The sequence below is a fragment of the Trachurus trachurus genome (assembly GCF_905171665.1).
Source record: "Trachurus trachurus genome assembly, chromosome: 20".
Lineage (NCBI taxonomy): Eukaryota > Metazoa > Chordata > Actinopteri > Carangiformes > Carangidae > Trachurus > Trachurus trachurus.
This window is the reverse complement of record NC_139911.1, coordinates 9,508,013-9,534,769: the sequence shown is the minus strand read 5'-3', so window position 1 is coordinate 9,534,769 and position 26,757 is coordinate 9,508,013. Positions and strand designations below refer to the sequence as shown.

The 26,757-nt window shown below is 41.1% G+C and overlaps 1 protein-coding gene across 4 annotated transcripts in view; it reads left to right on the top strand.

Annotated features, from left to right (window-relative positions):
• Positions 1-26,757, top strand: part of tpk1 (thiamin pyrophosphokinase 1) — a 65,634-nt gene that overhangs the window by 10,647 nt on the left and 28,230 nt on the right. For all 4 annotated transcript variants that reach the window (XM_083995591.1, XM_083995593.1, XM_083995590.1 and 1 more), the window contains exons 4-6: positions 4,325-4,394; positions 16,937-17,009; positions 19,073-19,168. In XM_083995591.1, the coding sequence (XP_083851717.1) occupies positions 4,325-4,394; positions 16,937-17,009; positions 19,073-19,168 (239 nt within the window). The remainder of the gene's footprint in view (positions 1-4,324; positions 4,395-16,936; positions 17,010-19,072; positions 19,169-26,757) is intronic.

The following is a 26,757-nucleotide window of genomic DNA, read 5'->3' as shown; positions in this document are numbered from 1 at the left end:
CCTTACAGACTTACAGACATCCGTGCACATACACGCGGTTCTCTCAGGTCCTCTGATGTGGAGCCCCTGGGCCCCCCCCCCCCTCCCCCCAGAGCAGCAGGGAGCACAGGAGCGATGCAGGCCGGGAGAGCACAACGCTGATCAAAGGAAGGCTCATTTACAGGTGCCTAGTGTGATGTTGTGAAGTGGGATCAAGCTGCTTATCTCACTCGCGCACCCTCTCACTCAATCCGGTCCATCAGTCACTCACTCGCTCATCCGGTCGGTCACCCACTCACTCGCTCGCTCGCTCAACCAGTCACTTACTTACAGATCCTTCACATACTCGCTGTGTAACAACACAAACAAGCAATTCAATAAAGCAATCAGAAAAGGCAGTTCACTCCACAAGACAAAAAAAAACCCAGCCCCATGTTGACTACAAGTGCCTCATTTAATCTTTTGTTGATGGCGAGCAGCTTGCTGAAGTTGAAGTTTGTGAACGTCACCCATCAGTCAGTCAAGTATCAGCCTTGCAATCAAGGCCAGCCGGATAATGCAGCTGCAGTGTGTCGGCGCACATATTCACACTTCGCGCACAACATTTAAGCACAGATAGCACAAATAGGCATGTTGAAAATTTGAAGAAAGATGCTGTTGGAGAGAACTGATTGATTGGAAAGCTGAAGAGAGTTATGAAGCAAAATTCCGGCGTGAGAAATGCGAATGAGTGGAAGTGAAATTGTGCCATCTCGAATAACAAAGAGAGGGATGGAGCGGGTGGAGTTAAGGGTAACAAAGTGGAGCTAGAGAGACACAAAAATGAGATGTTGGTGCTGGAAATCAATCACATTTGAGGGGAGTTTTAGAGAGCAGGGTGGATCTGGAGACAGGGTGACAGATGGAGGGAGAGAGGTGGACTGATAGATGAAGGGAGGGCGTCAAGGCATCATAATGAGGATGATAATCTTTGCACCGCTCTCCGTGACCGTTTGCCCTCTCCTGTACTGCGCTAAAGCCATAACCTGACAGGTATTAATCCTCACCACTAACCTCATCAATACTGGAATGCTATAGAATATTCCCCACAGCGAGTGCGCGCGCGTGTGTGTGTTTCGGCATGTGTGCATGCACCTTTTCTGCATCGAGCTCAGAGGCGACACAGATGATTAAAAAGAACAGACATGACAGGTTTAGTAGTGTGTGTGGAATTGCATTATCTCCTGCCCACCATATGTATCTATCATACAGCAGAGTGAGTGACAGCAGCATTTGGTTTTGAAGCCCGCAGGGAGGGATTATGATAGCTAGTTTATTTACAAGGTCATCTCCTCTCACTGCTTCTGCTGTCCCTGCTCAGCTCACATCATATCACCCTCAGGATTCATAAGACTATGTCTCTGGATGTGATTTTCTGTTCAGCATGATTGTTAAACTCAAAATGCTCTGAGGGAAATGAGAAGGAGTCGTTTTGGCTATTGCATTCACAGTCGCGGTGCATTTCAAATAGCTGACAACTCATTGTTCTCAGTGGGAGAAGGACATGATTTGTGCATCCACTGCCTTTGGGTGGAGTTGAGAAGGAGAGAGTTTACCCATTTGTGCCGTTCACTGTGATGAAGATGAGTGGGATGATGAGAAATCGAGAAAGACAGAGGCTCTTGCAGGCATTTGTGAAACTTTCTGTTACTATGAACTTTTGGGCCCTGACCTGCTTCACGCAATTTTGTCGGTCTAAACAAGTACGGGTTTCAAGAACAGCACCTTAAAAGAGCGGAAGAGCAAAACCCTTTCCTATCTGGTATGTGGATAAAGGACGACTATTAAAGTGACAAGATTTAAGAAAATGGCTGCACATTCAAGGACAGTAACCTTCATAGAGGGAAAAAAACTGTTATACTACTGATTAATAACCAAAACAGTGTTCGCACTGGAAATCTGTCATTGAGTCCAGACACCAACAAAGTCACTAAATCGATTCCAACTCAACTAAACTACAGTATATTGTAAACATTATGCTGTTCCAGTTACAAGCACTTAACCAAAGCAATAGAGTGTTTAGATACTACACATAGCCTACATCAGATGTACTGCTGTGTGTGTGTGTGTGTGTATCTCTCTCGCTGTCTTTCTCTGTGTGTGTGTGTTTTAATGACATGCCATCCAAACAGAGTGAATGATTGACAGAGGTAACTCTTCTAGAACCCTAAGTCAGAAAATTATTCAGTGCTGGCGTGTGTGTGTGTCTATGTGCAGATCCTGATACACAGATAATGACTGATATCTTTACAGTCTGTCACCACTAGACTTAAAGAAGAGTTTCTTTGTTTTCCCAGGAGTTGCCATTTGAAAAGTTTCACAGCTTTTGCACTCCGTCAGAGATAATGAGTCATTTACATTCCAATCATTTCTTGATGTGAAACCTCAGCAGCAGGTTGCAGGGGTTAAGGATAAAAGATACTACCTTCAGTATAAATGTCTTATTTACATCAATGCAGATGCATCTGCATTCTCTTAGTTTCTAAGTGCTCAAGCCAAATATAGTTATACAGAGACAGATACACTCCACTTTTGGAATAATCCTCTTCTCCATTTAGCTCTGATAAGCAGGTCTAATTTAGTGCACATGCGGGTCTCTGTCTGTCTGTGTGAGTGATCGGTCTATATCAATTTTCAGTATGTAGGTGTTAACCAGTGTTTGTTGTCCCATGCTTGAATTCATTGTGCTAAGAGTGTTAAGAGTTTTGCGATGTACGTGGAGTTTAGCAGCTTAAGTGCTGTTGTTTAAACTCTGTAGCTTTGTGTTTGTTAGGATTCACCCAGAAGGGAACAGAAGAGTAAACGTTAATATCTTATTAATGATGTGTTGTATAAGATGTTTTGTGACTGTGAATTGTGAGGTTGTTGGTTACAATTAAAGCGTTTGGTGTTCTTTTACTGAAAGTCAAGCACTAGGCAATATTCATGAAATTGCAACAGTTTGGTTTTATTTTGTTTTTTAGAACCATGAGCACTCACAAAATGTTACTCTCTGTAGTTGGCGTGTTTCTCATAGGATTAGAAAGGTGTTTTTAATGTGTCCACTGGTTGTGCAGAGATGGAGGCAGCAAATGAGTGAAAGTGGGTCAAAACCCAACTCATTCAGATTTAACATACTTCACTACACTTCATGTGTCCACAGTGAACCTGTTGACATGCGTAAGCTGTGACTGGGGCTGAGTCTTTACGCTGCATCACTTTTTTTTTTTTTAACAATGACATGTAAAGTAGGTGCATTGCAAGTCTTGCTGGTGTCTTTGCTGCAGGCTTTGGTTAGTTTTAAACTAGGTTCAAGTAGAAAACTATGGCTGATCCTTTTGATGTTTTTCCCCTGTGTGCCCCCCAACAGCCCCAAACAGAAAGGGGCTCTTAAAAAATAGACTGCCTGTTTAATTTGAATAGAATAGAGGCCTTGAAAGAGCATACATTTGCAAATAGTTTGCATCTAATTTCTGAGAACTTGAATACCATTTTATGAATGGTGAATCACCGCCTCATTTGTCTGTTTTAAAACCAGTAAAAATAAGTGCTCTTTCACGCACTTTGCATCTGAAGGGTCAAATTATTCTATAACCATAATGCTTCACTTATTGTGTGGTGTGTTCAATGGCAGGAAGGTGGCTTCTTTCTAACCACTTTGGACCCTATTCAAGCTGTGTATAATCTAGTGCTGTGTTTAAATCACTTATTATGCTTTTCCTTTTCAATGAATTATGATCTTGTGCACTCGGTGCTCAGACAGTCATATGTACATCCACTTGTTGGTTTGTTAGGATAAACCAGCTTAAACTACATCTAACAGTCCTTCAGTAAATCCTCCCCTTTTGAAGGCCGTAATGTTTTTGTTGAAACTGTGTGTATGAGTGTCTCTAGTATTAAGTCCACCTCATTCAAATCATTGGGGATAGGTTCAATAAAAGAAACACCTCTGCATAACACAGGACAAAAAACTACACAAACCGAGAACAGTTTCTTTGAAAAAATGTTTCAAACGAAAGACAGGTCACATTTCTTGTGTGGTTCTTTTGGGGATAGTAGAAATTTGGTTTTTGAAGTTTAAGGAGGAAATTGAACCTGGATTAACACTTAATCAAGGCGATGCATCAAATAACCTGGACACATCTACCCCTGAGAGTTTCTCTGCATCAGTGTGAACAAGCTCACTGTGACACTACACATCGTTGAACTGGATCATGTGTAACATTAACCCTGCAGAAAGCAGAAAACTGAGGCGTGCGATTCATTCAAAACTAATTACTTTCATTTATACGGACTTAAGTGTGTCTATCGATGTGTCTCTTTGTAGCTCTCTTGAGGGCATGTGCTGATGGAGCTGCCAATCACCTTTATAGCATGACTGCAGGAGATCGTGACAGGTGAGTCTGTCTTGTGTTCACATTTGCATTCGTTAATTTGTGTTTTCACCTCTACGTGCTCCTCTGTGGTTGTGGTTATGTTTTGGAGGAACATCAACACTGTGCCTGCAACTTATAAGTATAACAGAGCATTCAGAAAGTCTTCAGACCACTTCACAGTTCACACTTTTCACATCTTGTTATGTTGCAAAAATCATTCGAATTCATTTTCCCTCAATCAATCCACCACCAGCATCCTATAATTACAAAGCAAAAACAGAACTATGCCCAGTGCTAAGTTTAAGCACCTTTGGCAGTGGTTATAGCTTTGCATCTTCTTGGGGTATATGACTAAAGCCCAGATCAGTGGAGAGCTACAGTACAGTGATAATGTCCCTCCCATCTCCACACTGCATCACTGGAACACAGCCAGAGTGACCATTAGAGTCTTGGTCATCCCTCTTCCCAGAGTGGTCAGTCTAGATGGATGGCTAGTTTGTGATTGTTCAACATTTCCTCCATTTAAGCATTACAGAGCCCACTGTGCTCTTGGGAACCATCAATGCAGCAGAACTGTTTTTTTCTAGCCATCCTCAGATCTTTGCCTCAACAATATCCTGTCTCAGAGCTCCGCAGGCAGTTCTTTCATGCCTTGTTTTTTTTGCTCTGATATGCTTTGTCAGCTGTGAGACCTTTTATAGAGAGGTGTGGGCAACAAATCATGTCCAGTCAGTTGAATTCACCACAGGTGGACTCAAACCAAGGTGTGGACACCTCTCAAATATGATGCAGTTAAATCTAAAGCAAAGGCTAAATGCCTCAGTCTCTGTCATAGTCCAGTTTTTCCTTTTTAATGATTTGCAATAGCTTCTATTTCTAAAATCATGTCTTAGCTTTGTCAAAACAGGTCTGAACACTCTCTGAAGCCACTATGGGCCTGATTTACTGGGCGTGTTTGGTTAGGGCACGCAAAACGGGTGATCTATCAGTAACCCGCTAAATGACAGCACGCACAAACCGCAGTATTTAAATGAGGGGTTTTGCGCGTGGTAAGAGAGTGTGGACTGGATGGCCGAGAAGACAGAATGAAATTTGATCCGATGGATTAATAGAGAGCTCAGGCAGGGCACTCAGGCCACACTCGGATCTAAATGCTCTGTCCAGAGGGATCAAGGACGGGGTGAAGGGAGCGTTGACGTCTCTCAGTCCCTGTCCCAGAGCTGAGCAGCCAGGTACTGGAGAGGGAGGAGAGGAGAGGAGCACACTGGAGGAGAGATGTGCGGCTTGCAGGACTTTTAACACACCTAAAAAACTGCCACAGTTCGCTGGAACAACCCACATGTGAGGAAATGCAGAGATATGAGAGCTTTTGCCCTGGCAGGTAGCCTATAGTAAATCAATAACCGCAGAATGTTTCGCAAAGCTGTGCCAGTCAATACTTAACCTTTCAAACGTGACGCTGAATAAAGACGCAAAAACTGCCACCACAATCTGTTTCAGGTTTGGTAAACGACATTGCATGCACTAAATAAATCTATTTGGATCTACTGCTCCCAATATTTTGCACGTTCTGGCAGAAACAAACGCCCATATTCATCAAGGCAAACGTATGCAATCAAGTTTGCATACGTTTTACACAGGCAAACCTTTAGTAAATCAGGCCCTATGTGTTTGTACCATAAGTAGCCCACCCTGTGTGTCTGTACCACCACCACCAGAATTTTGTGTCTGCTGCTAATGGATGACTGCTGTCAGGACAGAGATGGATCTGGGGTTCACTGGGTCCCTGAAGTGTCGAGGCTTTCACATTAACACTCAGAGTGTGTGTTTTCGCCAGGGTGTGAATGCAATGTTATGTGTGTTTATATGCATGTTGTTACAATTCTGTCGCCGTAGCCATATCAAGTCACACACAGAGAACATTTTTGCAAAGTGACGCCATTTAGACCCATTTACACTTTTTTTCCCCAGTCGCTGATGTTTGGACTTACGTTTAGGGTTCAAATCCATCATATTTCATTATAAATAAACCATATGTTTTTCTCATATCATGGTGCATGATTTGCAACCTTTGAAAAGTTTATCTATTGGATCACACATTCATAAAAGGATTTATAACACCAGTCAACATTTTCACAGATGTAAAAACAACTTTACAAAAGAAGCATTTGATGCTTCAGCAACATTAAAACTGATGAAATTGACGAAAATAATACTATTAAAGTCAAGGATAATGACATGATGAAGATCATTTTCACAAGAAAAACATTGAAACTGTTGACAACAGTTGTTGTTTTCTGCCCACAGCAATAACTATAAAATGATAATTGCAAAACAAGAAAATGAAAACTGTCGTTGTAGTTCAGTATCATGAAAATGTCTTTAGAGCATTAGACAATATGAGCCAAGCATAAACAAAGATAAAATTAACAAAGATCATAAGCAGGAGGAGGTAGAAGAAATTTAATTGTTCACTGCAGTAATGACTTTATAGTGGAATTTGCCAGAGTGAATGGGTGGCCAACAACTATAGTTTTATAACAGTATTATTTAGTTATGCTGGTTGATTGGAAAGAGTCTGTGTAGTAAAAGTTAGAAGAACAGAAATGAAATTAGAACATGCAAGTAGTGAGGGTTAGTTTTTTGTTGAGGATCAGGTCAGAGACACTCGGACTCTGCATTGTGCATGCACAATTTTTGTTGTTCTTTCACAGTACAGCTAGTTATGCATCTCGGTCCCAGCGTGTGAATTTGAGATTGTTAGGTCCTTCCCACAAACGCATCGCTCATACTTCTGTCAGTGTGACATCGCAGATTCATCTCCTGACCTTCCCGTTAGAGTTCTGTCAGCAGCCGTGCACATTGGAGCTGACAGCCAGACCTCCCCTTTAGCTCAACTCAACAACATCTGTCCACAAAAAAGTTCTACATTACACAGGGTGAATGGGGACTGTGAGGGGAAAAAGAACAAGGAAGGAGAGAAGGAGAAAAGATTGAAAAAAGGTTTATGGGTGGAGATGCATAAATCAATCACCAGCAAGTTAAGATGTATTTAACCTAACATTACAATAACTAATGGACTACGGGGAAAGAGAGGATGGGAGGAAGGGAGAGGGGGATGCAAGTAATAAATCAAAGCCAAGTTTTATGAAAAAGACAGTTATGGAGCCAAGACAACAGCAGTTACATTCCCATGTGATCAAACAGAATAAAGTGTGAAAGAGATGCAGCGAAAGAAAAACAAAAAATCAAGAAAAACAGACTCCTCGATGAATATTATTTTGAAGATAAAGACATAATAGATAGCTTGAGCAGAGCAGTGTGTGTGTTGCCAGTTTCTGTGTGTGTCTATGTGTGGCTGCATCTCTTTGGATTTAACTTTTCCCCCTAAATGATGTGCAATTGAAGCCATTTCAGAGACAATACTCCCACCCAAGATATCAGAGTTTTAATCTTATGTTGTAAATATCAAAACTGGGAGATTTTGTTTTTGTCGGTTTGTCGGAGTCTTCTAAGGAGTCCCATGTCTCAGCTGTAGCTTACAGACTCATGAAAGGATCAGAAACCCCCAAACTCCTGCAAGTAATGCTGACAAATTGTGCTGTTTCTCTGCATGTCGGCTTTTTAAGATCCTGTTTTGAAACGGGGAAGGCAGAAAAGTGCTCCACAGCCTCTGTTCTGTCATCACTCTGACCGCATGCACTGCAGCTGTGCTGGTAAAGATGTAAGTTATGTCAGATATTTTGAGAAGATCAAAGCGTTTCAGTTTTCTGTAGGGAAGCCGTGTCTGAGAAGGGGGGGGGGGGGAATCAAAATTCAAGGCTATGATGTCATAGATGAATTTAAACATTGCCTTTGAAATGTAAATGTAATGTTTTCCATACATTGATTTTGTTGTTGCAATCTGCCACAGTTTCAACATCGAACATCACAAGTTGATGCAAAGAATCACGTGCAGTGCATTGATTTTCTTTAGACTGTCCTCATTCTGCTGTCTATCTTCTCTCTATCTCACTCACACACACACACAAACACAGTGACAGCTAACTAAGAGAGATCCCGCTGCATCAGTGCCGACCATCAAAAATCCATTAAGATTTTACCGTCTGTGTGTGTCTTGACCTGTCCTCTGTGTGTGTCTGTCATTCTGGTTGTGTAACGGAGCGTGCTGCATATGTGCCCCATAGGCTGTATGGATGTAGCCTTTGTGATGTCCCCCTTAGGTTTCTAAAGAGCGGCTCTGAAGCTTATTAGAAGCTGCTCTGTCATCACCACCTTTCTTCTACCTGATTTCAAAGAACTTCGGTCCAATCGAAAATTGGCAAAGAGAGAGGGGCGTGTGTGGAGCCTAGGTTTCAGTGCATGCCAACCTGAGCATACGCTCACCCACCTGTCGCTCAAAACAGCACACTCTCAATCATACAGACCTCAAAGCCCTAACAAAGTTTAAGTGCGAAATTCACCCCCTGTACAGAAGGAAATTAGCTTTAAGGATGGTGTTATTAGTCAGACAAGTGGGACTCCACATCGCCCTTTCAGAATGATAGCAGTATTGCCAACTTAGTGACATTTCATATCCCTTTCAATTATTTCTCAAAAAAACACCTAGCGACAAATATAGTCAGTCCTTTGACAAATCATACTGACTGCAGAGCGGAGCTGCCAGTATTCCCTGTGCTGATCTCATGGTAGCTAATGTGAGGATATAGTCAAAACTATTGCACAATTGTGAAGTTTTGTGTGTTACTTGTGTGTGGTGGTTTTGTCATATGACGTCGTTGTTAAAAAATCTGGATTTTGGCAGTGCATGGGTTGGAAGAGACTGCGATCGTTGGCAGAAAACACAGCTTCACATCCTTGAGCACGTCGTAGCATCTAAACAAGACGAGAAAATAAAAAAACACTGTTAAACATTCCTTGAGTTCAATCCGGGTCAATCAGTCTTGCCCAGTTAATTATAAGACTGAACTGCAAATGCTGACATTTTTTTATCTGGTTAACCTGTGTCAGTCAGTTTTTTATTCTTGTTCCATTGTCTGACAGAAGGAACACACAAAACACATTTAGATTTGCTTCTTTGGGACTGTTTTTGTATTAAAATATTTTATATGTGAGCACAGAGAATAGCAGAGAGGCAAACAAATTAAGGCTGAAAGCAGCCGGCACTAGGCAGAATGCAAATAGCCTACGGTGTGGTCCAGTCATACACTAGATTTTAGCCTTGTCTTGTTAAGAAAAATAAGGCCCAGTTGACGTCTGTGTGTATTTGTCTGCCTGTCTGTGGCTGTGTGTTTCCATCAGAAAATAATGAGGATAATAAAGTTTCCGGTCAGCCTCTACAGTCTCCTTCACTGACACAAGAACAGAGTGGGCGGATGAACTCCCATGGTTAAAAGAAAGGTGCCACGTAATTTTCTGTCAAAACAGCCTCAATGGTAGTCATTACAGATGAAGAGAGGAGGGGGGGGGGGTGCTAAGGTTTTTTGCCTCTCATGAGTCAAGTGACGATGTTTTCACTTTACCATATGGGGTGTTAGAAGACATCTCCCACATCCCAGACGGAGCTTGCATCCATTTTAACAGTTTTTTCCCTCCTTTTTTGATTTTAGTGATCTTTCTTAGCTTATACAGATGTAAATAATGGTAAGATACTCCATACATTATTCATTTCCTTAAAGCAGTTTATCCTGTTATGGTCTTAGAATGACATTTATGTATTCTTCTAACTAACTAAGATGCATTCAGAGTATTCTGCACTTTGGTGATATACTATATATGGTGGATGTGTATGCAGCAGTTCATCACTGTTCAAAAGGGTTGTTAAGTTAGTGGAAATCTTATCCAATTATTTGTTCTTTTCCTAGAACTGAGTCCTCAAGCACTACAGTTACTAACTCTAACTCTGAGAGATGTGCTCTAATAAGTGCTGCTAATGTACAAATGCTTTTCTCTTACCACCAGTAATGAAACAGTATTCACATATGTGAAATGAAATGGTTTTAAGTTCGTATAATCATCCAGTAACACCTCAAGTGGAATTCCAGCAAGCAATAAGCACATTAGTCCAGTACGTTCCTGAGCTTGTCTGTAGGAGCTGTGAGCGCAGGTGCATGTGAATCTGTCATGACGGGGCTCTGAAGTCAAATCTTTCAAATACAAGGAGACGCAGACTGAAGAAAATTAATAAAGAGTCATTTGTTTATATGAACAGTATCAAGGTTGTTTTGAGTTATACAACTATTCTGAGATAATATCCTGTTTTATTTTACTGTTGATAAGGTTAATGACATCAGTGGTTGAATAGCTTTTCAGCAGACTTTAGTCCAATCCTCTTATTACACATTTTAGACCAGCCATGTCTGAACTTTTCCACAAAGGGCCGGTGTGGCTGCATGTTTTCTTTTCAACCAAGCAGCAGCACACCAGACCTGACTCATTTAATCAACTGATCTCAGTCTTCAAAAAGTTGATTGGTCAAACTGTGTGTGTGCTCTTGACTGGTTGGAACAAAAACCTGGACATGCCTGTTTAAGACAGTTAAGGTTAGACATAAAAACATGGTTTCTCCCTTTTTTTTAATCATCAGACACTCACAGGAACACAAAGTTTTCTTACTGTAGCTTATGTTAAATGCATTATTATAATTGGATCAAGAGTAACATTTCAACAACTTGACCAACGAGCATGAGTCAGCAACATAAAGCATTTTTTCCTGCGCAGAAGGAATTGGTAACCAAATCTGTGCTGAAATTGCTTTCATGGGGGGTTTCGACCCCCCTGGCTCCCATGTAAATCAGACCATGTATACCCTTGTTTCTGAACGAAAATTGGATTTTGGCATAATTTGTGCATCTAATCAAATCCTCCGTGAAGATAAGAAGTCATATGGATAAACGAGGAGGACACATCTGAATGTGGGCAGAGGTAATTGTGCACAGGCATAGTTTATAAAACTTGCAGCCGTGTGTGTGGGTATGGCGTTGAGACATGGACACACTCACAAGTCAAAGCCTGTGTATGTGTGTGAAAGGGATTTTCTGAACGTAGTTGTGTCAGCATATGATTGTGTATGCATTTCTGGGAAGATAATGCTGTCAGCTTCAGCAAATGAAGTTGTCGAGAGTGAAAGTTATTTCACAAGACTTAGTGTCAAAGAGATATCTCTGACAGTCCCTCTATCTGTTTGTAATACCACATTTTCTTCATTCTACTCACACCTCATTATTTTTTATGATCTGTGTGGAAGGATATTCATAGTACAGTGTTCAAAAATGCATATTAGATATTTAAAGAGGTTATGGAAGATTATTGAAGAGTGAAGATTTCCAAGGCTTAAATTTGTTTAGGTTTAACAAGACAATTAACTATTATGCAATATATATGAATATATGACTCCTCTGGGGCTCTGTTTGAATATGCCATAAACATATCCACGCTGCATGGGAGCGGTTTAACTGCTGTGGTATCAAATATTTGCGTGACCTGAAAACAGGGCTACATGCCAGCAATTAAGAGGATTATAGGCAGGGGAGTTTGAGAGACTCACAGAACAGCTGATGTCTAGGAACTGACAGCTCTCCCGTTTACTTCTTACTTGACTCTACACTCCACATGGATTTAAATTGGTGCATCACATTTTAACAGCATCTTGTTAAAGTTATGATTAGTTTTGTTGTTTGTTTTTTTGGGAAGTAGGTGTAGTAATTTATTTAGTAGGCTAATTTAGTTGTTCTGTTGTTTTATTCTGTAGTAATTAGGTGCTATAACTGACATAGGTTATTTTTGTAGCATCTTTTGTTAGGAAGCTCAAAGCCACATCAGCCCTCACCTGCTTCTGTCTCACGTACACTGCTACTCTCCTGGTGGAGTTTATCTATTATAGACTAGTTTGAAATTTCCCCCCTGTGTTTATTGCTCTGTGCTGGAAATTAACATGCTGAGTTGAGTTGATGAGCACAGGGAACTGGGCCTTTCCTTTTAATGTGACGAGTTTACAGTTTTGTTTTTACATGTACTATCATTAGTTTTTGTTTAGTAAATCATATTAGATTTTTTAACAATTAAGGCTGATTAAAATTATAATTATCCCTCCTTCGCCTGCTTGCTCTCCATAGTGCACCTGTTTGCCCTAAGAGTATACCGAGAGTTAATAAACTTAGTGTGTGTGGTTTGGAGGTAAGAGGTGTGTGGATTTATGTGTCTGGTTATTAGTCTGCCTACAGACACCTAGCTGATTAACTGTGGGATTAGACACTGTTAGATTGTGCACAAAAAGAAAAGAAATCTGTGATCCAAAGGCACACACATACTGTACATGCTTTTCATAATTATGCAGCCAGTCATGGGAAGCCAAGTGTTTTTCTTTTTCCACAGATGCACGTACGCATTTTAAAGACACATCTGCAAGCAAGCCCAGACTTGTGCATTGAGGTTTTGCTAATTAGAGTCTTTGTTGCAGTGGGACTTTTCATGCCTACCTTTGCAGTACTGCTTTATTATGGAACCAGACACGTGTAAACCACATTGTCATACAACTCACGGCTGCAACGTACATCTAGATGTCTTCATATCGAAGAGATAATATTACAGTAGGATTCATTCATATGATTATTTCCTTAGTCAGACAAGACTCTACAACCTTCCTCCCCAAGAGGATTTGCTAAGAGAAATCACATTCACAATTCACATGATGACAGTGTTTTACAAGTACTGTATGTGCCTCGGTGGGGCACCTGGGTACATAATCAAATCTCTCAGTTTCCACTTAACGTTAGAACACTAGATTTTATTATTCTCAAATCAATGCATTTTTGGCCACACACCATGAACAGGAGTAAGGAATACACACTACATGTTCACTTAGCAGAACTCTGCAGACGGAGCTCTGGTCAAACACTGAATGAGTTGAAGAGCAAATCTTTTGACCAGATCTTTTCTAGTGAGTCATTGCTTCTACAGTAGTTATCATAACTAATAGTCTGCATTTGAGGTCTTTAAGGGACATTTGTAAATTGTAGCTACAGAAAATAACCTGGCTCACTCCCCCGTCCTCCTAAACTGCATGAGTCTCTGTATGCACATCAGCCACCCACTACAAGTCAGTCTTCCACTTGTGGGGAAAAACTACCGGAACCACAGGATGTTGCGTTTGGATGATCTGCTAATGAGGACAGGCTCATAGATCAGCCATTATTCTGTAGCATGTGCACAAACAAAGGTTCCTAGATCGTTTAAAAAAAACACTTAATGTGAGCTTGTCACTGTGCATGCAGTTCTTATAATGACTTATGACTCAGAGAGCTGAACATGTCTAAGTGCTTTGCTTGGCATGTTTATGTATATGGGTCATTACTGTTGTCATGCAAAGCAATTCCTCCACCCCTCCACTGGCTATCCTCCTCTGATTGGGAGATGGGAGGGGTGAGAGTGGCAATCAGGGCTGCATCTTTGTAAGTGATGAGGAAAAGGAGAAGAGTGTTCATTGTGCTGTGATTCAGGAGATGATGAAGGATACGAGAGAGGGACAGAATATAAACAACAGTTTGTTGTAATTAAGTGGTCATATGGATGGATGTTGTCGTGCTGAGTTTGAAGGACACAGAGACGGAAATAGAAACGAAAGATGCGTAAGAATGGGATGGGGAAGAAAAGTTTTTTTTTTCTTTCTTTTAATTAAGTGGTTAGCAAGCAGGAAGCTGGCTTAATTACACAAAAAGTAAGCAGAAGCAGTAAGAGCAGAAATGAGATGAGATTGGAGGAGAGTGTAACGGAGAAAGCAACATGGGAAGGGGAAGTGTGGGCTGGCAGGCAGAGGAGAAAAAAAAGAGAGTGTAGAAAGTGAGGGAGATATAGACGCAAAGACAGCTGAACACACACACACACACCCAAACACAGGCAAAGGTCACACAGCCACCCCCGCCACCCGGCACTCAGACAAACTGGCGGTAAAATGCTCTATTTCCCGTCCAAATTAAAGTGTCAGTTAATATTAATGTGGAAGTGAAGACTGTCAGACACACAACACACACACAAACAGAACTCGCACAGACACAAATACAGAATTTAGGATCTCGCCTGGTCAATTACGATCGGCCGATGGAGTCGTGCGCTCGGGTCACAAAGGGATGTGTGTGCGCCTGTGTGTAAAACCCTGATGGGGCCCAGTGTCACGTCTCGTCCCATCTGTCACATGAAGGTTATTTCTGAATGGAGATGCAATTGTGGTGTCCTTTTTATTATAAGAAGGTGGAAAGCGTGCTTGGAGGTGTTTGTGCAGATTGTGTGTGGCTGTAAATGTGTATGTGGACAAGGAAAGTTTTTTTTGGGGATAGGTTTGTGTGTTTGTGTGTGTTTGCCGGAGGTCCAAAAGTCCAAGACCACTTAACTATTCACTTGGATGGGAAGGTGGTCTCTGACTTTTGGACCGCACTGTATTTGGCGACAGATTGCATACAATTGCTGCTCTGTTTGTCTCGCTGTATCTTGTTGGTGTGAATGCTGAGGAGGGTGGGAGGGAGGGAATAATCCTTCTGTATCTCTTTCCTCAACCGACCGGAACATTGCTCTCGCCTCTTGCTGGGGTGCACGCACACAAACAAACGCACACAAACACACTACCCAACCAACCATGAAATCGTAATGTCAGACCTGTTAATGCCTCTAGATAGCAGCAACTGCATCCCTGCGTGGTTCTGCTCCTTACACATAAACACATAAACACACAGACACACGTACACAACAAATGGAACAAACAGAGAGCTATCTGACTCTCCCTGACAGGAATGTTCTGCTCAGTAGTGGCTGGTAGATTTTGGGCTGTTTTTTTACTGATATCTTGCAACAGACCTTCTTAATTCCTACACCTTGAGGATGCAGGTTGTCTCAGAACACAGCTGTACTTGGATAAAAGAAATGCACAGGGAAATTTGTTTTCAGAATGCAAAGCCTGCTTGTAAATATATTCCCAAACCACCTGCCCAGTTTTAATTTCCAGTCTTAATCCTCTTAATTGAATGTGTTAACATGGTATTTCTGCCAAGGTTTATTTTGTTAACAAATTATGCTCTGTATTGTTTTATTCTTCTTTTTTTTTGGGAGTTAATTGTTGGTTATGGGAGTCACATACCACGGGAAAGAAGGACTAAATGACTTAAGTTTATGACAATAAATCGCATTTAGATTTAACCCCCATTCCCATTCCCATAACTAGTTAAATGCATCCTCAATAGAGCCACTCATTCATTTGTCAGCAGTGGTTTTACTTTCTTAAGCAAAACTGTGAGCTTTCAAACTTCGAATTGGCAGCAGCAGTCTGTGCTCATTTGCATTCACCAACACTGTAAACATGAATGGTAATGTGAACTAATTCCATGCATACTAAGTGAAAAATCCTGAGTACATATATGTGGTACACTAATTAACAGGAAGATTAGTTTCTGTTTTCATCATTTCAAAAATAATGTGGAAATTGGTTTGCAAAATAAAGTTTGACAGATTAGTGTTTATTAATTGTTCTTATTATTTATATAGTGGAGCTGTGGGACATAATCAGAATTCAATGTATTTTCTCCATTTTCCTTATCTCTGTCTTTTACCTGAAATACTGTGTGTGCAATAAAATCATAATAAGCTGGATGCACAGGATATAAAATGTGTGTACCATTAACTCACCTGCTACTTTCTGTTAGAAAACATGTTTTTTTTTATTAGCAATCTCCTAAAAAATGAAATTGCCCTCAGTCCTCTGTACTATTGGAACTCATTTGCCAGTGACGTATGAATAGTGACTTGCTTTTCATATTTGTAGCGTGCTGCTTCTAAACATTTCTCCACTCGAATGAACAGATTCCCAAAATATGTATATGAATTTTATTACCTCGTTTCAACTATTACAGTGCTTTATTTAGCATACGCATCAAAACATCAAATTGCACTGCGACCTGCAGTAATCAAACGGATACTCGGCTCTAGTGGAGAATCGAATCTCTCAGCAGAATAGAACAGGTCAATATCTGATGAACACCGGGTACTTCATGCTCTGTTTGTTTATGTGTGTGTGTATGTGTGTGCGTGCCTGTGTGTGTATGTGAGAGAAAGAGAGAGATTTTTCCGTTACTCTATCTTTGTTTGAGTGACTTAGGGGCAATTTACCCCCAGTCCTGTCATTACTTTCAGTGCTTATGTTTGTGTGTTTGACTTTATATCAATGTACAGTATATAGCAGACTATTAGATTTGCTTGTGTGTGCTGACATGTAGGGTTGTGTATGCTATCCCATCAATCTATCTCCCCCCTGTCAGCCGTGTGTGTGTGTGCACATGCATGCCTATAGGACAGGGTGCCACAGAAAATCACCCTGTCAGTCTCCATGTCTCGTCGTCCTCCCCTGGCGGCGTCACTCCTCTCCCTCGCCGCACAGATCAAAGAGCTGACATATGCCCCGATGTCCTCTCTCTCTCTCTTTCTCCTTCTCTCCTCTATCTCTGCCTCATGCTCTCTGTCTTTCTTGCAATCTTAACCCTCTCCCTCTGTCACTCACCCTCGCTTTCTATCCTTACATACAGCTTTCTCCCTGACTATATCAGCGGGGATTTTGATTCCATTACTGGCGAGGTCAAAGCTTTCTATGCAGCCAAGGTGAGTGGAGGCACCACTTGCACACACTCCCAGACCTACAGGTGCCCGCAGAGATGCACTCGCACACACCTTCTCACACACACGCAAAGACAATTTATTAGGTAAATGTAATTTAAAAGTGACAAATAGTAGGCTGCAGAAGATAAGTTCTTGAAACATACAACATGCATACAGATATTTTCATCACAGTGTACATACTGGACATTTAAGTGTTTTTTTTCCTTATTATAATTTATTCATTTGAGCGCTTGTGTCCACTCCAGATGGTTAATTTTAATGTTGTTAGGTGAATATATCTGAACCTGGAAAAGACACGCTCTCCCAGAATGACCATTGATTGTGTCAGTCCATTCAGCACACTAAACCTTCAGCAACAAAGCAAAGCTGAGATCACGCTGCCTACCACACTAACACTAAGTGGATAAAGTGACTATTCAAAGCTGACTGGGGTTAAAAAGGCTCTTGTGCTCAAGACTCTCCAGGAGTTCCACAGCAGTAAGACTGAATCATCAAAGTGGGTGCAGGAGTTTGCAGTCTGACATGGCTTCAGCTCCGCATTTACGCCCAGGCATCAAAACGCACAGCAGGAGGAGGTCAGAGAGTCCCATTTTACTGGGCTTAGAAAAACTTGATACAATTTGTTTTTCATGCGCATTGTGTCTTTTCATTTCATTCAAAATATATTCTATAATCTGCAATTGTTAGAGTCTGTATGGATGCGACAAAAGGTCTGCCCCACCATCTATTTGGCATCTATTTGGGTGGCTGTTACAGAAAATATGGAACGCTTTGTGCAAAAAGACATTTTTACATTCATGTCATGCAGTAACAGTAGGCTGCATATACATAATATACACACACACAGGTAGAAGGTAGAAGCCAGGGCTAGGCAGAGACTTGTGAAAACATCATAGTCCAGGCTCCCTGTGCCCGTAGCTGTGCAGGAGAATTGCTCACGACTAAACTCTCCCAGGTCATTAAAATAAAATGCAACTTCTTCTATCAAGTGGACTTTCCATTGTTTATAACAAGCAAAATGTCAAACCAGAACCATTGAATAGAGGTGAACCTCAGTTCAGTAAATAATAAATACAGGGTAAGGTGTCACATAAACACACACACTAGAGGAAGGACAGCGCAATGCCTGTGTGATGTTTTTGCCGTGATCGTCATTATACTGTACATCATTTACAGTTTGAAATTCCTGTCCAGTACTTTACCATGCACACAGGCGTGATCACACATCCACATGTTCACACAGATGTGTTGCCTTCAGCTGTAAAACGTTCTTTTTTCCTCTCATCCTATCCCCCATCTTTTTAACTGCCTGTAACATTAGTCCCTTTTGACAAATATCACAGGTTTCCTGAAAAAAAAGAAAGAGGCATACCGTTTTCCATGAGAAGGAACACGCTGTTGTTGTAATGCTTTAGGAGCAGAACAATAGGAAAGTTTTAGGCGTTCCTTCAGAGATTTGTTGGAAACGGTGAATAATTCTGCATAAATGGAAAGGAGAGAACAGAAAAGCATCCGCAAGGGAGAGAGAGAGACAAGGGGAGGCAGAAATAGAGAGAGGGGAAGGAGGGGAGGGGAGGGGGAGGATGGATGGGATCAAACAGAGCACAGAGAACGAGTTTGTGTGAACTGACTATACTGTTACTGTGTGTGTGTGAGAGAGAGAGAGAGAGAGAATGAAACAGGGAAGCTGGTGTGTTTTAGACGGAAAGTGACAGTGTGTGGAGAGAGAAAAGGATCGAGGGGGAGAAAGCCTGAGAGAAAGCCAGAGCTTGGTTGTTTACCTGGATGCTGTAGTTTAGGGCCACTGACTGGAACCTCTACATTATTCAGCAACACAGCCCGCAGACAGCCAGACAACACTAAAACACTGATTTATACCACCACCACCATCTCTCTTTCTCCCCCTCTGTTTTCCTGTACTCTGTTATCCCCCCATCCCTTATCTCTGCCGATGTTTTTGTTTCGCTATCTGTGTATATATACATCTGTCTGATTGTGTTTTGTTATCTGTGCATGTGTGTTACCAATTTTCTATACGCACACAGGGGTGCAAGCTGATAGAAACGGCCGACCAGGATCTCACAGACTTCACTAAGTGTCTTGCCATCATGCTGGAGGAGATACAGAGACGACAGTTACAGGTAAACACCCCCGCACACCAGACATACTCTGATGGGTTTATTCTTTTCGATTTTGAATGATCACATTTTCTAAATTAGCTGTTAGACACTGGAACATCTGTCCATACATTTGACGAGCCTTTGTCCAAGGGTGACAAAATCTGCCCACTCACTACTTTTTAAGTGTAGTTTAAGTTTCCAACAAAAACTCAAAGGCAACAAAAGTTTTGGTTTTACAGGCGTGTGTGGGTTTATGTGCTGGGAACAGTGACTTCCTAATGTGCCATATAACGCCCATAAAGGCACAACGTGTTGTTTTTGTGTAGATTAAACCAACAAAATATAGTGTGTTAATTACTGAGCTTTAGAGGTACTGGTAGGCCGATTTTGTTTGACCTGATGGAGCAGCGCTAATGGTTTCCCTTGTTTACAAGCTTTATGCTAAGCTAAGCTAAACCTCTTCCCTTCTGGCTTCAGCTTTATGTACAATGTACAGATATGAATATGGAATCTATCATTTTATGTAACTCTCAGTGAGAAAGTAATTTTTTATTTCCAAAAATGTTGACTATCACTGTGTAAAAAATTGTTTTTAAAACATTGTTGTAACAGATATCATTAGAATAAATAGCAGTGTTCGTAGCTTTGGGTAAAAATGAATAAGTAAAACTCTCCTCCCCCTGAGTCTCTGAGAGTTTATTGCCCTTAAGCAAGGCATTCAGTCCGCAGGTACTTAAGATGAGTTGCTCATAGGTCAATAGCGTTGGACTGTGGTCGACTGCGGGTAGATCCCAGGTGTAATTGTGTGTGGGTGTATGCATATGAAACAATGCGCTTTAAGAGAAGAACATCCGTGCTCTCGCCCAACACCGCCTGAGGAAATGACTGTTAAAAAGTATCACAGGAATAACATTAGCCACAGTTACACCTACACACTGAATACACGTGTAATTGTGATTTGCCTGTTCAGAAAAAAAAGAATAAAATAAATAAATGCTGCGTTTCGTTGCTGTCTTCACGTCCTGGTCTTTGCAAAGATCTGCCAGCCAGATTGAAGCCCCGTGCCCAGCCAGCTGCTGCAGAGCCAGGCCCGGGCGCACACTGATCCAACACGGAGATTGACTAAATTTCCACTGTGACTCTAAAAATGTCAGCTAAATAGCACAGAATATACATCACCGGAGGGGAAAAGCGTGTAATACAATAAACAAAAAAAGAGGACATTTTCAATTTTCAAGAGTTTGAACAATGATCATCTTAAGATGAGCAGTGCCAGGGGAAATGATGTTTGTCTGTCTCCTTCCCCTCTCTCTTTATTTTTCTAGTTTTGCTTTATTAGAATTTTTAAGGAGCATGCCGAGTGTTGCTCCACTCACCGCAGAGTGCCCTAATCACTTCACATCTCTAAGCTGATGAAAGACCACAGAGGAGACGCTTACAGACACACAAACACACACTTCAGCTGCTATGCATGCATGTTGCCTCACTTGTCACTCTGTTTTTTTGGTACCAGAGAAAAGATAAAGTTTCGTCCTTTCCTTCCATGGGCTTTTCTTTTCTTTTCTTTCTTTTCTGTTCTCAGCCAGGCTAATATTTACTCTGCCTTTGAACTGGCACTGAATGTTTGTCCATCTATCTGGCTTCAAGAGATTGGAGCCTGGCAATCAGTTTTTTGACGCCCTATAAGTGTTGCCCATCTTTTCTGACTTTTTTTTTGTTTTTTTGTTTGTTTGTTTGTTTGTTTGCCAGGATTTTTTTCTCTTTCTTCTTCAGCTATGACTCTTTCTTGAACTTTTCTTCCCTGACTGTGCATAGGCATCGGTTTTATAAAAGCACAACCTTTCTAATGATTTTACATCATGCCATGTCATTTGTCGCTTTTCCTCACCTTTAGTAATTTCCATCCACTTAGCCTGTTCAAATGAATTACATTCACAGATGAAATAATACCAGGGTGATTTGCAGATTGCTAAGTATTTTGCTCCTGTTCGGGCTGTTTAAGATTCAACATATTAGCCCCTGAATGTTTTCCTCTACACAGCGTAGCGCTCGATTTGGAGAATTTATCTTGTATTGAATTGGGTGAAATCCCAAAGAATGGTATCAGAGGATTATGGTGGGTGGATGAGTATGTGTTTGTCTGTGTATATACAGTATATTTGCATTTGCCTATGTCTCATTGTGTGTGTACCGAAAAGTGTTACTGTGTTTGTCCAAAACGTGCATGTGTTTGCAGTAGACTACTTTGTTTGTGTGCTTACACTACCTGTTTGTGTATCTACTTGTTGAAATGTGTGCGTGCTTTTTTGCCCCCCGTTGTGTGGTGTGAATGTAGCCCGTTTGTCTTCTCACAGCTCTGTCCTAGTTAGTTTCTCTCCTTGCTTCACTGTTGCAGGCAGACATAAGCTGCTCCACTGTTTTGTTTTTTTCATTTTCCCCTCTCTCTCTCTTTCTCTTGTTATCTATTCATCATGCTCAGTAAATGGACCTGTGTTTTTATGTTGATCTCTGAGCCAGCTGTGCTTCCTGCGGTTCCCTCAGCCAATCAGGAGACAGTAAGGCCCGGATGTGTTGAGCCAGCTTGTTTTTTTGGTTTAAGCAAACAGACATAGGAACAAATAAGAATTCAAACAGTTATATAGAGTTTTATATGTGTGACAGACACAACAGAAGTGGAGTGATGGGGAGCGGTAGATTGGGCAAGCCAGTGTGTCATTGGAGGTTGAAACACAACCCGCAGCTTTCTGTTGTTTTATCTACTCATTGCTTTTTGTTCTCTCTCAGCGTTCCTTACTTTCTTTTTCTCTGTGCTGTTCTTTCCTCTGGTTTTGATGACTTGCTGTGAATGTTAAACATACTGAGACTCCCATTGTTGACCAAAAAATATTAAAAACACAAAATGAGTCACACTGTTTCATTGAGTGTCACAGTGCTGTAAACACTCATTAAGGCTCCAAATGTTCCTGTTTGAGTAAAGCTTTCTACAGGCTACACAGTTACCAGATGTTTTCGGGAATAACTGAGGCTTTTCAACCCGTTCTTGAAGATTTACATCTGTTGTAGGAATGAATGAGCTTTGGGTAGATTTTCACAGCAGGCTATTAAGGTTTTAAAGTTCTGAGGGAGACTGATGTATTTTTGGGTTTGGTCTTGTCATGGGATTTAAGACTAAAAAGAAAATATTGGTCAGCATATACTTTGCATGCTGCTCCAGTTATGTTTTCTTCAGGCCTGAAAAGAATTGTAAGACCTTCTCAGATAGTGTAGTGTCATGTTATATACTGTATGTGTAATGCAGTGGATTTCAGATTTTTTATTTTTGTGTATTCTTCAGGGTGTATTTAGTGTTGGTGTTGTTCTGCTTTGTATCTGTGACACTAAAGACAGACTCTGCTCATTTATATTCATGGTTTAGGGTGAGACAGAAATGAAGTTTGTTTTGAGCTTTGGTTTTACTCATTCAATGTTCCTGATTGGTATCTTTGGTTAATTCCGTTTATTGCGTTGTATTTGTTTTGTTTAGGTCTTGTTAACTTTGCCAAACCAAACTTACTTCAAGCCAAAATTAAATTGGTGTCATGGGTTGAATTGATATTTGGTTTCCTGAGGTATGGGTCATGGGCTTATTAATGGTGACTTTCAGGGCCCAAAGCACTTAAAAGGAGGTCTAGCAATTGAACTTAAACTAACCCTTTATTATAAAAGATAAGCCAGTGGTTCCAATACTGCTATGCCTTCAGTGTAAATATGGCAGGCAGATTTCAGCCCTGGTTGATTTGGCAAAAAACTGGAGGAAACATGCAGGAAAATAAACTATTGTCATTTTAATAAAGAAGTCAAGCAATAATTGGTCTTTGCCCATTGTGCTATGAGCAACTGTGATCTGATTTTATGTTGTACACAAATGCTGACAAGTTTGAGGTGTGCAGTTTGTCGCCTGCAGTTGTCATGTAACACCTCATTGTGGCTGCTCCTTGTCCCATTAGTCTCTGCAAAATTTCAAACTAATCCACTGTCAAAACATTTTTGATGAACAATATTGGTAAATTCTAAACTCATCCACAAGTGCATTGTGTTTCCTGTCAATACTTAATTATAAAAGTCAACTTGTGTTGACATATAATGCCTCTAATATATTAAATGTGTCTCTTACACCAATTTAAATATTATCCTTCCAGCCAAATAGAGTCAAAAAGATTTTTAAATCAATAGAATATGCTGAAACTTTTCCTCTTGTTTTTGTTGTGTGCGGGTTGATTAATGAGAGTATGTATTGTGTAAATGCAGTGAGTAATGCATTGTGGTCCATAAGGACGACCAGTATCCAAGCATTACATTTCTGTAAAGACCTTTTCCCAAACTGCTTTCATAGATGCCATGGTAACTGTTAGGGTCCAATTTATTTCCACTGTATTGAGAGAACCTCCAGCTCCAGATCTCAGGGAAGCAAAGTGGGTGAAGAATGAGACTGAAGAGGGGCTCTCAGTTCAGGGCTGTGTTTTTTTTTTAGATTTCACTTACAGTTTTTCATACTGTTTTCTAATTCTTTTATTATAATGAGGTAACCAAGGGGGCTGTGTTTATTTTCCATTTCCATTCAAGGATTGTCAATTTTTGTTATTTCCGCTCACAGTTGATATTATTATGTGAAATGTGATCTTTCCAAATATTAACATTTTGTTGGACCTGTCTGTCTTTGTTCCCGTTTCTAGCTTGTGAGTTTGTCTCAGGTCTGTCTTTGTTGTCAGCAGTAAGATTCCTTTCTTTATGTCTTAATTACCTTTTCACTCTCTATTTAGATGCAGAGCTGTTTTTAGCAAACCATGCTTTACTGCCGGATTTATGATAATAACATTTATTTTTGTGAAATCCATATTTGATTTCTCGAAGTTAAAACTGTAAAGAGCGTAGGCTAATGTGTTAATTGGCTGAGTGACTTCAGGTGCAGGTTAACATGTTTAAGTCTAACTTTACCTTCAGGAGTGCATTTCTGAAATGATTTATTTAGGTAATTTACATGGCACAGTTTATGTTATTAACTGTGTGTGTAGGGTTTGTTTTATGCATACACTTTTCTGGCAGTGATCTGATGGTGGGGTGTGTGTACTGATGAGGCAGGGGCTCATGTTAGTGCTGGCACAGGCGACTACACACATCCCAGGAGATGACCAAAATGTGAACCTTCCACAAAGCCTTTCATCCTCCTCCCTAAACCTTTCATCTTGCCATTAATCATATACAGACCTAAGGAGCGACAGAGATGCACTAGCTCTTTCCCCATTTTCTTCACAATGTGGTCTTGATTGTATCTGTGGCTAGAAGTGGGGATGAGGTGTGGAGAGGATAGTGCAGAGGTGTGACTGGTGTCAGCAGGATCCACTGTGTCAGATGCACATCCTGGCATTTCAATCTCCCATCAACAGGACAGTACATTGGGCCTGGTAATTCTGGATTTCTTTATGGAGATTTTCATGAACATTTTCACTATAATAAGTAACTCAATGGGAAGAGGATAGGCTGCACATACAAGCTGATCATTATGAAATTTGAGCCGGATGATGTGTGTTGTTTATGGATCTCCACCTGTGACATATGTGTTTCTCTTTGAAGGAAGCAATATCTCTCTATACTGTAGTTGGAAGGATGGTGGGTTGCAGTTGACTTTTAATACTTGAAATGTATTCTGTGTCTGCGCTCCTCAGTAATGATTTAATACAGAAAGTAAAAATACAATCTGAAATAAGGCGCGGGCATAAAGTTGAGTTGTAGCAGCTGCTTGGCCTCTCCAGTGTCTGAACTCTTGGCCACTCCCCGTGCAATGTCGGCTGCATCCCAGGGGTGACATGGCTTCAATCATGTCAGCCTGTGTTTCTGCATGCATAGTATGCTGCTCCAAATCTGCGTCCTTGAAGCCTGGCGATACTACTTTCCTGACTTGTAGAGGGTCGGGGTCTGTTGAGCCGCACTCTGGTTGGTTGAACCGTGGCCGGCTGGGGTCTAGCTGGCTGGGTTCGGGTAAGCTGGGCTCCGCGAGACTGGGCTCCGCTGGGCTCCGCTGTGCCAGATGGCAGTCTTCTCCTCCTTGGCCTGTGTGGTGTGTGCTGCTGTCCATGACTGGGCTGGGTGAAGGGTGATGTTGACCTTGTTTGGTTTTGCACACTGTGAGGTGATTGCCCTGTTTATATAGTGGATCAGGTCCCAGGAGAAGTCGGTCTGTGGCAGCAGCGTGGATGGTGCTGCTAGCCCTGGGAAGCTCCCTAGGTCTGTTTGCTACTCTGTCACCTTTCCTTTTTAAGCCTGCTCTGAGTGTCTCAGGGTGGTCTCTGAGCAGTTTGCCTCTGTTTTTCTTCCTGCTTCATTGATCATGTTCTCTGAGCACTGGATCACAACACTATCTAGACTCCATTCATTTGGGTGTAGTTGTTTTGGGTCCATTTTTCCCAACTATGATAAATGACTGCTGTGTTCCCCACATTCTTCATATTTAGGGCTAGGCTATTTAGCTATTTTTTTTAGATGTACATAGATGTAATAGAGGTTCAGTTTGTTCTTATCTCTCAGATATGTCCTGTATAATCTTTCTCTTGCTTATCTTTATTTTGGTGGTTCCTCTTTCGGTGTCCTTTTCAGTCGTTTTCTCCTGGAGATTCTATGACAGTTGTTACTACTGCTTTGCTTTTCTGTATCTAGCTTCTCCCACACTTGTATTTACTTTTAGCTTACTGGTTTCTGGTTCCCACATTCTTCGATTATTTGCTGTAGTCGGAGCTCATGTTTTGTTGTTTCCTCTCTCTGGTTGGCACAGTGCATTCAGAAAAAGCTCACATGTTTTTCATATCACGTGTCGTGTTTTTGGAGCCCTGGGCTAAAATAAGAAAATAGCATGATGCTGCCACCCTCATGCTTACAGTAACTGCTGGGAAGTTATTTGACAGCTGATGAGCATTGGCTGGTTTCCTGTTAACCTGACATGTACTGTAGAATTGGAGCCAAGCACACACAGGGTCTCTGGAGCTCAGCCAAAATGACAATTGGGTTCTTGTAAATCTCTTTTACCCAGCTCAGCTAGATGGTCAGTTCTAGGAAGAGTCCTGGTTAATCTAAACTTCTACCATTTTGTGTAGCCTTCCTCATGTCTGCACCTCTACAACAACCCTGTCCCTGAGCTTTGTGGGCAGTCCCTTCCACCTCATGGCTTTGCGTTTACTCTGATATACATTGTCAGCTGTCAGACCTTATTCAGACAGATATATGTCTTTCCAAATCACATCCACTCTATTGAATTTACCACAGGTGGACTCCAACCAGGGACACATTTCAAAGATGATCAAGAGAAATGGAAGGTGCCTGAGTGCCATAGCTAACGGTCTGAATTCTTAAATTCTGACCGTATCTGTATCTGTTGCTGCTGTGACACCGTGAATTTCCCCCTCGGGGGATCAATAAAGTTCTATTCTATTCTATTCTATTCTATTCTATTCTATTCTATTCTATTCTATTCATCTGATTGCACCTATTTTGTTGTTTTTACAAATGGCTGCAACATAGCAAAACATGGATGAAAAAAAAAGAATGAAAATGAAAACTGAATGCACTGCTCTGTATGCATC